Below are 16,520 nucleotides of genomic sequence, written 5' to 3' on the forward strand. Positions count from 1 at the left end.
GGAACCATTTTGAGCCCAAGCCGTCGAAAGTCATCACAAAGTGTGGCATTCCCAGGCTTGACCATGAGCCAATTGCATCGAGCCTTTCGACTCAGTGCATCGACGACCACATTGGCCTTGCCGGGATGATAATGAACTTCTAGTTCATAGTCCTTGATTAATTCGAGCCATCTTCTCTGTCTCATATTCAGATTAGCTTGAGTGAATATATACATAAGACTTTTGTGATCCGTATAGATACGGCACATATTTCCTAATAGGTAGTGGCACCAAATCTTCAGAGTATGCACCACTACTGTAAGTCCTAAATCATGGGTTGGATAGTTCTCTTCATGGCGCTTCAATTAGCGCGAGGCATAAGCGACAAATCGTCCTTCTTGCATGAGGACATAGCTGAGGCCTATGCAGGAAGCATCGCAATAGACGTCAAACCCTTGCCTACTTTGGGTTGAGCAAGAACGGGAGCAGTCGTGAGTAGTTTCTTCAAAGTATTATAACACCCAGTTTTAAAGGAATGAAGCTGGGCACAACACATGTATGCCAGGATTAAGTTTCATACATGCGTTACATCATCAGTGTATCATCACAGTGCCATTATTATAGTAATGTTAATAACTTATTACAAAAGGACCCGAGAGTCTAAAATAAAACACAGTAGAACAAGAGAGCTTCAGCGCCAGCGGGTCTTCCATCTTCCACAAGCGTCAACTGGGGGCACACCAGCCTAGAACAGGAGCTCCGGGTCGAAGTCGTCCTCATTGGAGGATGCAGCTTCATAGCGGCTTCTGGACAGGAGAATGATGCAAGAAAGGGGACAACATGTGTGAGTACAAAATGTACTCCGCAAGTGTGGGAAAACATGCTATGGGGCTAAGTCAAGGAAATTTTAGACACTGGTTAACTGCTCTAAACAACTATGACCTATGACTTCAACAACAGACATCCTTTTTACTAAGTGTGAAGATATATCTATAACAAAAAGGATGACTCATCGGATTCCATCCGACAACCAAGACTCACTAGGTAATTCAATTACCCAGCTACTTGACTATCCATACCAAAACCCTGATCCCAGCTAATCAAGAAGAAGTCCAAGCCCACTCTTGTCCATGAGCATGGCTGATCAGATCAGTTTGATACTCTACAGAGTTTGCATAGCTTTCCCCACGAGTCATGATTCCCGTGTTGCTTCACACTTTTGAGGTGTGGAGTCGGGGTCTCACTACAATGCCTTTCCAAAGTTCTCGCCGATCCGTAGGCACCCGTTGAGGTTTCACAGCTAACAGACGATTTCATCACTACAGAAGCTCCCTCTTGCGCCACTCAACAGTCCATTGGTGCCCACAGAACCGGATGTGTGGCTAATTAGTTGGCCAGTCTGTACCCATATAGACCTTGTGGGTGTGCGGATTAGCTTGGTTACATGTTCAAGAACCGGTCCTTAGAATCCCACAGAGGAACAACCACAAACCTACTATGCACCACCACCTCAAACCAACCATCCAGTTAGGATCCCTATACCATGTTGCTACAAGATTACCATACCCGATTCTTGTTGCATAAACATTAGTCAAGATTAACATTTATCCAAGTATGACAGCACTAGTATATCTACCCTTCTTTAACCATGACTTATCAACGACGACAAGGAATAATCATACAAAAGCTAGTAACCCTAACATGAGATTCTAATTTTGACAAGCATGCAATGAAGGATAAATAACTACACATGAATCCTAAAATAGGAGCAAGATGTTCAAGGGCACTTGCCTTCAGCTGAGAGTTGCTCAAAGTCTTCAAAAACTTGTTCTTGCAGATTCCCGAACTGATCACCTCCTAAAAGACATAACCAAAAAAGTACACAAGGGAAACTACAAAGATCAGTACACCAAACAATACTAAATCTAGGTAAAAAATCCTATAAAAAAATATTCTAGACATCGCTACAAACATTTGAGCATGAAAATCGTCCAAATCGAAGTCACGAGCAAAAAGTTACGAGCTTTTGAAGTTCTAGGGGCTTTTTTGCAAATTTCACTTGTTTTCCGGGAATAAACTGATTTGTTTTTATACTAAAAATCTTATTTATGACATCATAAATCAAAATGGGATTATTTTCCAATTGAAAAGCATGTGGAAAAGGTTCATGGGCTCATGGACCACGGCCTGAAGGCCGATCCATGGGTCTACGATGGATCGATTATGAGATGGTGAAGGGGTACGTGATCTCGGCCATTGGATCTCGATTGGATGGCCAGGGCGAAGGGGGCTTGGACCGGGGGTGTGGACATGGGTAGTGGCCGGCCGACGACGGTGGGGTCATCGGCGCATCACCAGAGTGCATGAAATTGCGTATCCGGCCATGTATCACGATGGGACAAGGCGCAAAAATGAAGAGGAGGGCAAGAGGATCATCACCGTGGGCTTCTCGTCGGTGGAGAAGGGCGGAGGGAGGCCGGTGATAGAGAGAGGTGGACGGCGGGGCTCGATCACGACGCGAGCGGTGCTTCACATGTCGGGCGACGCTGAGCTACGGCCGGGAGCTTCTCCGATGACCCTGCGAAGCTGTGGAGGGGAGGAAAAGGTTAGAGATGGCTCTTCCACGGTGAATTGAGACGGCTGTGGAGCTCTCACCGGCAACGAAGAAGACGACGGCGCTGAGGGTGAAACCGAGTGGGAAAGGAGGGGGAAACAGGTTGAATTGGTGCAAAACCTCACCATGGAGACAATGGCCAACTTATAAGCATGAGAGGGGAAGTGCATCAGCCGGGATTTGAAGATATTGGCTGGTAGCCTTAAAGGAGTTGAATGCGGTGGTTTCCTCATTTGAGAGGGGTAATGGAGGGGGAAACGAGCGGGGCGAAGTGATTAAGGGGCAGGGATCGTGGCCACAGCCTTTAATTGATGCGGAACGGTGCGGGGAGGCTCGGATTTGAACGGGCGGTGCGAGATTTTGGGGGTGGAGTGAGCTCGGGTGGGAGGAGGAAGAAGAGGAGCCAGCGGGTGAGCGCACGGTTCGGCGGCTCGGCTCGGCTCCAGCCGGGCCCATGCGACAGCAAGAGAGGGTAGGGAAGTGGTGACTCAGGCGCTGTGGGCAGGCCGGCTCGGGCGGCCCAACACGGGAGAAGGCCGGTTCAGCCTGGCGGTCCTGGCCCAGTGCACACGCGGGAACGGTCGGGCTTTGGCCCAACAGGGAGAGGATGGGGGAAAACGGCCCGAAAAAGAGAGAGGGAGAGGGGGAGGAAGGGTTTGGGCCGGATTTTGAGAGGAAAATGGCCCGAGATGGTTAAGAATTTTGGAAAAGATTTTCTCTTTACTTTTAAACCATTTTCGCAAAGAGCTTTTAAATGAGCGCCTTCTAGTGAACTTTTTGCAAACATTTTTCACCCATAAAAGCCTATTGCAACTACTGCAGCATGAATGCATCAAACATAGATATAACTTGTAGCAAATTAAATTTAGAAATTAATTTCCTTCCAAATTGAACAAAATCTACAACTCCTATTTAACTTCTAGCAAAATTTTAAACTATTGCAAAAATTGAAAATTGAATACACTCCCTTGCTTTAATAGCTCGGTCATTAGTTTAGAGATTTTGGAGAAATTCTCTATAAATAGGCGGTAATAACCCACGAGTCCGAGAAAACTCCGAATGTCGGTGACATTCCTGCGCTGCACCCAATTTAGTACATCCTGTACTTTGCTCGGGTCAATTGCAACACCACCTTTAGACAACAAATGACCCAGAAAAGCGACCTCTTTGAGCCAGAACTCACATTTGCTAAATTTGGCATAGAGATGGTGATCTCGAAGTTGAACAAGAACAACACGGAGGTGCTTTAAATGTTCTTCCTCAGCCTTGGAGTATATAAGGATGTCATCGATGAAAATCACAACAAACTTATCCAGTTCCTCCATGAACACCATATTCATCAAATACATGAAGAATGCTGATGCGTTGGTAAGGCTGAAGGACATGATGGTAAACTCGTAAAGACCGTAACGGGTAGAGAAAGCTATCTTTGGAATATCCTCCGGTTGGACCTTTATTTGGTGGTATCCCAGTAGTAAGTCAATCTTGGAAAAAACTCGAGCACCAGTCAGTTGATCAAACAGAATATTGATTTGAGGAATCAGATACTTGTTCTTGACAGTGACTTCATTCAATGGATAGTAATCAACACACATCCGAAGAGTTTGTCCCTTCTTCTTCACAAAGAGCGTCAGGTGTCCCCAAGGTGAGGAGCTCGAACGAATGAAACCCTTCGCAAGCAATTTCTGAATTTACTTCTTCAATTCTGTTAACTCGTTCGGCGGCATCTGATAGGACCTGTTTGAAATCAGGGTCGTACCGGGCAATAGATCAATAGAGAATTCTATGGTTCGATCATTTGGCATTCCTGGCAATTCTTCCTGTAAGACATCTGGAAATTCACAGATGATTGGTATATCCAGAAGACTCGTAGTTGCGACACTCGTCAAAGCATAAAGATGATGACCACCCTTTCCAATGTGAAAAGACACATGATCACCCTTGGGATTCTTGAGAGAAACGACTCTCTGGGCATAATCAATACGAGCTCCATACTTGGTTAGCCAATTCATCCCTAATATGACATCCATTCCTTTAGTATCAAGCAGGACCAAATTGGCAGAGAATGCAACTCCTTCAATAAGAATCTCGACCTTAGGAACACATCGGTTGGTTATTAACTTGGCCCCGGGTGCATCAATATGATAAGTAGAAGGCAGGGTCTCGATGACTATATGGTGACCCAAAGCATAACCCTCCTTGATGAATAAATGGAATGCACTAGGATCAAAAAGACAACTACAGGGTGAGAATTCATGAGCAATATACCTATCAATACATCGGCATCCTCGTGAGCTTCCTCGGTGGTGGTGTAGTTCACTTGGCCATGTTTGGGAACGTGCGCCATCTTGGAAACTTGGGGAGGGGGTTGAGCTGACTGTGACGGCCTTGAAGCAGTCGCCACGGCTCCCGGCTTCGGGAAGGGGCAATCCCGTGCATAGTGACCGACACAACCACAATTGTAATATGGGCCGCCGCGGCCACCTATCACACTCACTTGAGAACCGGCAGGTCTTGGAGGTTGTCCTTGTGGAGCAGAGAAAGATGGACATCGCACCATCCACATTGGTTGTGGAGCAGCCAAAGTTAACATGTGAGATGGAGGATGCTGACTTTTCGTACGCGTATGTTGGGAGGTCCTGCCACGGAAGGCGACAGAACCCTCTTACATTTCTTCTCCTCTTGATGGCCCTTCATCTTGAACTCGACAATGAGGGAGGTGCTCACCAACTTGTTGAAGTCAGCGAACTCATGAGCTGACAAGTGATCTTGTATCTTAGAAGAGAGGTTGTTCGCAAAACGGTATTGCTTCCGCTCATCGGTGTTGACCTCGTTCGACGCATATTGTGCAAGGTGGTTGAACACCTGCACGTACACCATAACACATCTGCCTCATTGTTGAAAATCCAGGAACTCTCGCTTCTTGATTTCCATTATACCCTTGGGAATATGATAATCACGGAATGCCTAGCGGAACTCCGCCCAAGACACCCGTTGGTTGGCGGCGTGCATGGCGAGGTAGTTGGTCCACCATGCGCCAGCAGCACCGTGAAGTTGATGGGTGGCAAAGAGACTTTTCGTGGTCTTCACATCTGAGGAGAGTGAGCTTCTGCTCGATAGTCATAAGCCAATGGTCTGCATCGAGAGGATCCTCAACACGCGTGAAGGTGGGTGGCTGAGTTCTAAGGAAATCCGAGAAGTCATCCCAGCGTTCGCCCACCTCCTCCTTGAGGGGTCGTGTTACGCATAAGAGATTTGAGGAGTATCGTTTGAGCTTGACGGTTTTGTTCAATTTGCATAAGCACATCCATCATGCTCAGTGGTGGAAGAGGTGAAGGGTTATTCTCATTAGAACCCTCGGGAAGATCTTCAAGATTGTGACGAGTTCTCATCCCGTCGTTAATTCCAAAGTTTGTGACAACAAGGTTTTGACAAGGAGATACGAATAAAATTTAAGACGACAAGGAACGGTAGACTAAGATGAACGTCATCACAGTAGGATGAGGAAAGAGGCGAAAGGTCAGATTCTGACTCATGCTGCTATGCTATGTCGGATATTACTTGCTTGGATTCCATAAGAGCGTATATTTGGGGGAAATGCATGCATATGAGCAATAGAGAAATGACGGCTTGCTCGATCCTACCTACACACTTTCTTTCTCGAACGCGTCTCTCTGCAACAAACATCAAGATCACAGGCAGTTATATATGCAAAAAATACCATTCATCACCCTTCGCGCGAGAAAGAATAAGTAGCGTGAAGGGTGCTTTTGCATCTCGTCACACAAGCAACATTTTATATGTTGTTGCCAACGTATTCACATCCCGTACCATCGCCTTACGGGACATCCTATTTAATCGCCACATGGATAAATGACCATATCTACCATCGTATGGTGGATGTTCATACGTTATTGCTAACATATTCACTTTTTTACCATTGTCGTATAAAACAAACCAGGCATCTACCATGTTCCTTACCTTCTTACCTTTTTCGTCGATTGCGTCGATGCAATATAAATCACAAAGGCATCGTACTATGGAATAACATAATACGGAAGCAAACAATTTACAGACCACAAACAACAACACATTATACTTAGAGGTATAGTATAGCAAGTTCATACATATTAGCAAGAGAGGCACTATACGAAACTTTAGTGGGATGCTTAGTGATGTTGACACACTTACTAAACAACACCTTAAGTGTTTTAGGCTACTTCCTTAAACCAAGCTCTGATATCAAGCTGTGAAGAACCGTCCAAACAGTATTCTAATTAATCATCAGGATGATCATTATTCATAATCACAACCTCCATGATTAATCAGAATACCATCCCGGTAGTCCCGACACGTATTTTATGTCTAAGATCGGAATACATACCTTACCAACATATAGCATCACAACAAGTTTAAGAAAGAGCGAGTAATTAACATTATATTACAAGCCTTTAGGGATCATTATTTTCAACAATTTTCAATAAAAGATTAGAGAAACTACATAGCGGAAACAAAACCTATTGACAACAAAAGAAGGGTGAAGCCATTTGCCCTGAGGCACCACCCCAGAACACCGTCACTCCAATAGTTTACACTACTCATTCCCGCCACCAACATCGGCGGGTGTGAAGTAACCAAAGACTAACTCATCGTCATCTTCAGAACCTGAAAGAGCCGCGTGAGTACAAAGGTACTCGCAAGACTTAATCTATATAGGGTACATATAGATACAACATCTACCATAGCACCAAACCGAACAAAAAGAAAATCCAAAATTCCAATCAACCCAGGCCCTGCTCCGGCCGTCATGTTCGGCCTCCTCCTATGCTTGCCAGCGACGACCGCGGCAGCTAATGCCCAACCCACTGAAGAACTGCTCAACCGACCGTCGGAGCACCGCACTCCGCTCCTCCCGCACTGGGCCCCTCCCCATCCAGACCGGCTTCCCCACCTCCCTCACCGACCTCTTCGTAAAGAACCATGGCCGCCTCAAGAAACCCCCCTCGTCTGCATCCTCCAAGCGCGAGAATCACAACGCTGCCCCCTCCCCTTCCCCTTCCCCTTCCCTTTGTCGTCCCCTCTGCCATCCTCACCGATGGTGACTAGGACTTCCTCATCCACAACTCCGGCGAGCAGGTTAGCCGGCCCTGTTCTTTTCTTCTCTTCCCCCTCCCTTCCCCACTGCAGATAGACAATAATTTTTTTGCACAATTTGCTCCCCCCAAATGTACTAATTTTATTAGAAAATATGGAACAAACTGGAGTAAGAAGCGTTCGCTAAGTATTTGCTTTTATATATGTTATAACTTGCTTTTGGATTTTGTTCAAAATTGCTCATGATATTACAATGATTTACCTATCATTTCTAAATGCAAAAAAGGAGTATAGAAACAAATTTTTATTTTGATTTGCCTATATCATTGGATACGTAGTTTTGATCCAATGCTGAATATGTTGTGATTCAATCCACTACCGGAGAGAATGGCGTGGCCGCAAGCGAACGCGCTCTTGCACATTGAGACAGATTGATTAGGTGATCCTACCTAATTAATTAGCAATGGGGATGTACTTCCGAATTACTCTCTCCAATAAAAAATACATGATATTGTTGATTTTTCACGATTTTTGATGTGCAACTTTGATCACTATTTTTTATTAGAATATAGTTGCATATCTAATAAAAGTATAATATTATTAAATAATTTTTTAAGACAAATCTATACGTGTGATTTTTATATTTTCAAATTAAATATTTTTTAAAGATATTGATGTTCAAATTTTCAAAAGTTTAATCAAATTTTAGTCAAAGATTTAAATATTTGTCATCGGAGAGAGTAGTAAACACCAAAGAAATTAATGCTACTTTTTTATGAATCGGATGTGCATCCCGACCCACTATAGCATGTGCATTAGTCGGGTCCTGTTAGTAAAGCCTTTTTATTACAATAGCGACACATGCACACACTGCTATGGACGCACAACCACCCTAGCACACCCACGAAACCACGCTTTATCACACTACCGCAATTTATTAATACTATAGCATCTGTTACGACAATGTAAGATAATTTTAGGCGGTCGTCGATAGCTGCCGCCTCTTGTAGATAACCACTACCTTTCCCTTGGGCCCTGGCATGACCACGTTCCAGTCCGTCTCTGGGAAAGGTGACACCAGCTCAAGCTCGAAGTTCCTCAACAAATGGCTCCATATCACCTTGATCTGCATGTACGCGAACGCCTCACCGACGCACGCGTGCCTCCCGCCGCCGAAAGCCGTGTACGCGAACGCGCCCCCCGCCCTGTCCTCGGCTCTCTGGCGGCCGAACCGGTCTGGGTCGTACTTGTCGGGTTCCTCGTAGACGTGCGCCAGCCTGTTGTGGATCACCAGCGGGCTCGCGACCGCATGGCCTCTCGGGACCTCGTACTCGCGGCCATCCCTCGTGCGCACGTTGAAGCTCTGGCGCGCGTGGCGGAGCAGCATCAGCGCCGGCGGGTGGAGCCGGAGGGTCTCCTTGATGCAGCGGTGCAAGGTATCCATCTCTTGGAGAACGTCGTAGTCGATCCAGGAACCGTGTCGTGCAATGATACGCTCCTGCTCATCGACGGCGGCCCGCAGGTGCTTGGTGTGCGTGAGAAGGCGTGCGCCGGTCCAGGTGCCCGTGCTGGAGCTCGTGTGCTGCCCTGCAAAGAGCGCCGAAACGAGCATTCCGGCGACCTCCGTCTCCGTCGTGCCGCGGCCATCCTTATACCTCGAGTCAATCAGGCACTGCAGCATGTCGTTCTCGGTGACCCGGCCGCTCTTGCGGGACCTCACGATCTCGAAGAATATCCCTCCCAGTCTGGCGCGCGCCGCGTCGCGCCGGCGGTGCGCCGGGATTGGTAGGTGAGGAAGCAGGATGGTGATGAGGCGCATGCCGTCGTTGAGCTCGCGGAGTAGCGCCCCGACCTCGCCGAACATCTTCTCCCGGACCGCCGGCCCGAAAAGGCACCGGCTGGCGATGAGCGTCACAAGGTGCTCTAGCTCGTGCTTCAGATCAACCTTACCGGACTGTCCCCATCTCGCGAAGTAACTCTGCAAAATATGTACCATGATATTTCAAAGGTTGTATTGCTGGAAACTGGGAAGACATATAAGACACGCGAATCTTAAAAAATTGTACGAATTTAAACCAAATCTTAAAAATTAAAAAACCCTTGCTTACCTCAACTTCACGGACCATGACGCCGACATAGGTCCTTAGTTTTACCGGCTTCATCGCATCGCCGAAGAACCGGAACTGCTCATGCCGAGTGGCATAGTCCACGTCAAAGGCGACGCCGGGGCCGAAGGTCGGGATGGTGAACTGAGAAACCTCGTCTTGGCTGATCTCCGAGTCCAACCCTTGGTAGAAATGGCTCGACACGTCTGGTCCGACCAGGAAGGTAACCTTCATGTGAAACAAGCGCACGGTGAAGACGCTACCCATCTTCGCGTAGTAGTCGTGGATCAGCGCCAGTGGGCCCTTGACGAGCAGCGCTGGCAGGACACCGAGAAGAGGGACTCCTGGAGCCACGGGTGGAGGTGGTGGCCGTCTGGTTGTCGGACCGGCAGATTGCCTTCTTGCAATCTTGGTCGCTATTACAGCGATAAAGAAGGGAGCACACAGCAGCCATGTGATTCTTGGTAAATCCATGCCGGAACTGTGCTGCAGGTACATATTAGAGTGGCTAAAAAGTTATTTATGACAAATGTTAAAGATGAATCATAATTAGGGCCTGTTTGTATGCTACAACATTTGAAAACTATATAATTAGGGATGAGAAAGAAAATGGTAATTCTCAGTATTTCGGAGATCGTTTTTGAACTTTTCCGACCGTGGCAGCCGGAAATGATATATAGGAAAAACGAAAACAGAAACGAGAAAACTCTACGGAAACGATTTAGGCCATTTCTGATCGCTTTTTAGTTCTTCCATTTTCGGCCGGGAATTCCCGTTTCTCCTTCCTGTGGTCCATCTCAACTCGGGCACGACCCATGGCCCAACTGGCAATATGGCTTCAAGATTCCCACAGTTCCGTTGTCTATTCGCCCAGTCGTCTGTGGTAGGCTGACGATTGACCCTATGCAATCGGCTAGTCCAACCCTAGACGGGCAGACAACCGCCGCCGTTGGAGTGTCTCCCTCCTTGCATTCATCGGTAGCCAGATCCCACCTCCCAGATCCACCACCTCGAGCCCTCAACACCCTTCCTCCTCCACCCTCCCCTCCCTGACGTGACGTGACATCGCCCCGTCTGGCCATCCCCACACAATGCGAAGCCGCACATAAGACGCAACATGATGCCACTCTGGACGCCATGAGCCTGCGAAGCAACACATAAAACAACCAGGGTTGGATATCACAATTCATCTTTTATGGTTTGCTATTATCTGAAATCTTCGGATCCATTCCCTTCCACTTTCATATCCAAAATCCTTGCAATCCTAAAACAATTTAGTTACTATAATGAAGCTCGAGATTCGGTGCTTTCGGATTTGAATTATTGATTCTTGATCGATACCGGTATGTTTTCGTCCTAACAACACCACTTCCGGTTTTTCTCGTATTATCGACATCGTATTCGTTTCTGACATTATCATTATCGACTTCGTTTCTGAAAAAAAAATTGAAACTAAAAGTGGTTTATTATTGTATATTATTGTAGCTAAATCAAATATGGATTAATATATGGTAGCTACGATATACCATGCAAGGACGATAAGGGCTCTTAGTCGTAGCTCAGGTAATCTTCAGTACCTACCTTAAATTTTCATCCTCAAAAATATTATTACAGTATCTCTTATTTTTTTTCCTCTAGTAACTATCCTATTTTCTACATTTTACTTCTCTTTTTCTCTCAACGATCCCGCTATCAGCCTCTGTAAACAGTACCGCTACAGTGTTGCTACAGTGTCTACAGTGTTGCTACAGTGCCTACGGTGTAAACAGTACCGCTACTGGAAAGTGAAACTGCTGGAGCTGGCCTCAATGTGGTAAACAGTCAAGAATAATATGCAAGCTTAAATAAGATGTACTGATCTCAACTTACCGTACCATGCATTCAAGCCAGGCCAACAAAAGAGAAGAATATCTATGCATGTGAGTGAACACGGGAGGCAGCTTTGGAAGTATGACTTTCGTTTTGAGAGAAGAAAAAAAGAGATCATGTATGGATTTTATAGTATGGTATTAGCCATATCACGGTTTATCAAGCTACAAAAGTTTACCAAAACACGAAACCATAGTATTTTTTAGAAGAGTGTTTTTACCGTCCTTGGGAGGTACCATCAATCCAAAATGTAAATCGTTTCAGGATTCATATTGGTCAAACTTTAGTTGTGGCCATGAATATAAAGAAAATTTCATGAGTTGAGAACATAAGGTTGATGTTACTATATCCATCTTGAAAAATACTTCTATAATATACAATTTGTATTTAAAATAATACTCTCTCTGGTTGCAAATATAGGTCGTTTTAGTCCCCTCAAATATTCTCTAAATATAAGTCATTCTCGAACTTCTATGTATTTTTTCTCTTTTGTTTGTTTAATAAATGCTATCACTCTCATAAATAAATAAGTTATTTTTTCTAATGCAGAATAAATGAAGGGTAACAAAGTTATTTGATCTACTTTCTTAATCCTTATGTACAAGTTTAAAACGACATACATTTGTAATCGGAGAGAGTATATTTTTATAAAATTTCTAATCATAATGTCATCTTGAAGACCATGTTAATGTCATAAATGACTTATATTTTGGATCAGAAAGAGCAGTAAAAGATGTCTCTTATAGATGCATGGTGCCATGTCCAAATAACATGTATTATTTGTCAAAAGAAGAGAAGAATAGCCTACAACATATTTAAACTCAAAATATGTGTATTAAGACAGAGTAACCTACATCATATTTGAACTCAAGATGTAAGAAAAAAAAATCTCAACCACATAAAACTTCTCCCGGTACAACAGATTCCTGTCCAATATTGAGTTGTGAAGAAACAGAAATCTCTATAGTTTACTGCTAGTAAGCTACACCGTGCGATTGAGCGGGCTAATATATACAGTCTATATATACATAGTTAGTGGTAATAAATTATACACCGAATAACATGATTAAAGTTTTACGGTCCTTGGTGGTACTATGATGTACCATTAAATTATACCTTCGGATCAGGTACCGAAATTTAGTACCTTCCTAATTATAATTCTTGGTAACTTCCAAGAATGGTAAAAAGGCTGAGAGAGAGAGAGCGAGCTTACAGCAGCTAGAGATTCAGTTTTGTTAGAGCAGCTGCAGCCTTCACTAGTTCACAGATTTCTCCGGCTGATGGAAGAAGCTAAGAGGGAATGCATATATGCAAAGATGTGTTTGAGCTACTTGACGATGGATGCAGGGAGAACGATATTTATAAACGAAAAAAAAGGGATTGAGAGGTCAACTCAAATTATTATAAGTTGTACTGTAAACCAAATTCGAGTCACGCAAGAGACGTCTTAATTCGGCTACGTTTTGAAATAGTCTGTATTAGATTCGAGTTGTATGTGTTTATATATATATATATAAACACAATCTCCCGTATAATAAAAATCACCGATTGACGTTCATAGTTTTTTTGGCAAGGATTTTTTCACGTGTCAGGTGTTCAACCGCCAAACCACCAGTGACATCACCGACAGAAGCTGTCCCGAGCCGGCGTCCTCCCGAACCTGCTGACACGAAACACTTGCCCGGAAGCAAAGCCCGATCAAGTATTTTTTTTCCTTTCTTTATTGATAGGCTTTGGTCCCTGTTCACCGGTGAAGCCACAAAAGAATATATATTTGTTTGGTCTTTTTTTTGAAAGATATTTGCTTGGTCCCAGGCAAAGGTTCACAGCCGCAAGCCTACCGTCACCTGTTGCTGCTAGAAATTGGGTGACTTCGCGCACACGGGAGAGTTTTTTTATTTTTATATTTTTTATTAAAATTTAAATAAATAGATTCCGTAGAAAAAATTACAAAACTAAACGCATGCAGCCCTATAAAAGAACGGTTAGGCCTCCTGCTCTTCGAGAGGGCGGTTAGCTGGCCTAACCGCCTCCTCAGAGAGCAGCTAGGGCCTGCCCGCCCGTGATCGGCACCTTACCGCCCCCTCAGGGGGCGGGTAGGGGTCCTTACAGGGCGGTAAGGGGCTTCCCGCCCGCGCCGCTCGGCCTCCACCCCCTCCGGCCTCTTCTATAAAAGAGGCTAAAATTAGCCAAAATCCCATTTTATTCAGAAAAAAGAAAAAATTGTGAAGAGGGAGGAGAAGAGAGGAGAGGGGAGGGGAGGAAGAGAGGCCGGCGAAGTCCTACTGCATTTGAGCCGTAGATTTGAAGTTTATTTTCGAGTAAGTCTTTTTTTCTTTTTATTGTTGTTAATTAATGCAGTAGTAGTATATGACATAGGTTTTAGACATATATGATCTATGGTTTAGAAAATTCCATATTTAATAGGAAATTGTCAAATTTACTTAGAAAATTGTATGATAGCAATAAAATATAGAATATTATTTTTACTATAATAGGTTTGGATATGTAGATTTTATAGAATAATAATTGTAGGGTTGTAATGTGTGATATAAGAGGTAGCACTATATGATAATTTGCGAACCTAGGATGTAGCATTTAGAAAATGGTAGCGTTTAATTTGCACACGGTACAATAGGTAGTAAATATAGATTGTATAGAGTGATATTTATAGGTTAGTTTGGTTAGGACTATTATTTTAAATCTATTGTTATGTATGAATCGGTGTCGGTAAATTATTTTATCCGATAATTAGAAATATAGTTTATCGGTCTTAACATTGGTTATGTTTGCGGGTGTTTCTAGGGATGACAGATAAATTAATTTTTCAGATGTATTATGGTGAGAGTGAAATTAGGTACGGTCCTAACGGTGTAGATCTATCTGAATTTCGTCATGTCATGAAAGATCTTAGTAAAGCTAATGAGCGGACCATTGTGGATGTGTGCAAATGGCTCATGCGGTTTTTCCAACTGGATCCGCAACAACATGAGCTGAAGTTGAAAGCTGTCCTCAGCTGTGCTAGTCATGGATACTTTGGTGAGCTTGTTCTCATCGAAGCCACATCAACTTGGAGGCAATATATAGATATATGTTGTGAACATGGATGCCGCTGGTTTTGTTAGCTGAGCCGTACTTGAAAGATCAAACTGAGGTGAACTCTGCGGAAGCAGTAGTAGGACCAAGTGAGGCAGTGGAAGATGAATCGGAGCAGGTTAATATCGGGTCCAGACGTAATGGAGGACAATCGTATGCTTTACAGACGAATGCTATGTGAGTATATGGAGAAGGCCAATAAGAAGGCCTACATGCATCACGCAAATCAAGAGGGGGCTGCGGAGCACAGGTTCAGTGTCCTGTACCGGGATAAGGGCCGGAGGGGGGAAGATGTGAGCTACATGTTCAAGAGTGTGTGCTAAGGAGTGGGACATGCATCTGTAGTTACCAGAAGCCACAATTACTCCACAAACCTTGTACACACGTCATAGCTGCGTGTGCGGAGCACCATATGCTTCCCAGACAATATGTTTCAAAGTATTTTATGGAAGATCAAATATTGAACACCTGGAATCATGAGCTGTATGGTTACGGCATTGTTGACACTTTTATAAATAATCCAGGGCCTGCAAGAATATATGTGCCTGATTTGGAAAAGATGAAGAACGCACCTGGCCGAAGACAAACTCGTCGGATTCGCAACGATATGGATGAATCCGAGGCTGGCCCTAGGGTCAAGCGATGCAGTCAGTGCAATGAAACAGGTCACACGAACAATTATTGTCCCAAAAATACACCTGGTGATGCACCTGTTGTCTAGGTGAGTATTATGACGTATTGTGCTCGATTTGTAGCATTTGAACCTTCATTTGTAGGTAACTATCGCAATGTGTTAATGTTGCATATAGTGATATAGTGAATTTGCATTCAAAGTATATTGTTACTGTCTATATCTAACAATGCATTAATGTACATGTCTTTCAAATGCAGATATAGCGGACCCTGTGACCCCCGAGCTTCTAGACCCTGCAGTGGACAAAAAGCATCGCAGCTTCTTGTCCGCCGAGCACCAGACAGAGCTAAGAGTGTTTCGACCACGGGGCCCTGGAGAGCTGCTTACGATAGACGAGCGATGGAAGCACATGTACTTCGATAATTTTATACGAAATTGCCATATCACTGATGTAATTCCATATTATTGATATACTGCAATACTTTTAGGTTGGCAGCGGCGGGACTCCTACCGCTTTGCCGGTTGGTTGAGGCCCGATCGACGGAGAACCCCGAGGCAGCGGCGCGTCGTTTCTACTTTGACCGGTCGCTGATAGAAGCCCTGGTCGACCGATGGAGGTCGGAGACACATACGTTCCATCTCCCGTGCGGCGAGATGACCCCGACCTTGCAGGATGTAGCCTACCTCTTAGGCCTACCTTTCGTGGGAGCTGCGATTGGGGTTATCGATATGGATGCTGACTGGATCAATGTCATGCATCAGTGCTTTGGCCCGGTGGAGCGGAAGGCGGACGCACCCCCCTACGTGCCTTAGTTCTTGTCCGATGCACAAGGGCCAATGAAGAAGTGGATCCTATAGTTTCAGGTTCGGTACAATACAACCTATCATTTGAAGTTCTAGTATGTAGTAATGATTGCTTTTTACACCAGTCATATTTGCAGCCGACGTACATACACCCCCATGCCAACGCATACTCGGTCTCCAGGCATTTGGAGGCCTTTCTGTTTTGGTTGTTTGGGTTATGTCGTGGAGGAGGTCCGTCCCCACAACGAGCGGAGCTTCAACGAGTACCTACGGTGGTACATTCAGCAAATTAAGGTAATATTGTGCACATGTTACTTCGGTGACG

General features: G+C 44.7%; 1 protein-coding gene across 2 annotated transcripts; it reads right to left on the minus strand.

The window, feature by feature from the left end:
* Positions 1-8,426: 8,426 nt before the first annotated feature.
* Positions 8,427-12,985, minus strand: LOC133892008 (obtusifoliol 14-alpha demethylase-like). Of its 2 annotated transcripts, none has more exons than XM_062332746.1 (3): positions 12,875-12,979; positions 9,796-10,273; positions 8,427-9,665 (listed from the first exon to the last, which is right to left on the minus strand). In XM_062332746.1, exons 2-3 carry the CDS (start codon positions 10,264-10,266, stop codon positions 8,664-8,666), a joined length of 1,473 nt encoding a protein of 490 aa, XP_062188730.1. In that variant the 5' UTR covers positions 10,267-10,273; positions 12,875-12,979; the 3' UTR covers positions 8,427-8,663. The 2 variants fall into 2 exon arrangements, with proteins under 2 accessions (XP_062188730.1, XP_062188728.1); XM_062332744.1 differs by having other exon boundaries at positions 8,429-9,665; positions 9,796-10,278; positions 12,875-12,985.
* Between the last annotated feature and the right edge of the window lie 3,535 nt (positions 12,986-16,520).

Source organism: Phragmites australis, chromosome 15, assembly GCF_958298935.1.
Source record: "Phragmites australis chromosome 15, lpPhrAust1.1, whole genome shotgun sequence".
Lineage (NCBI taxonomy): Eukaryota > Viridiplantae > Streptophyta > Magnoliopsida > Poales > Poaceae > Phragmites > Phragmites australis.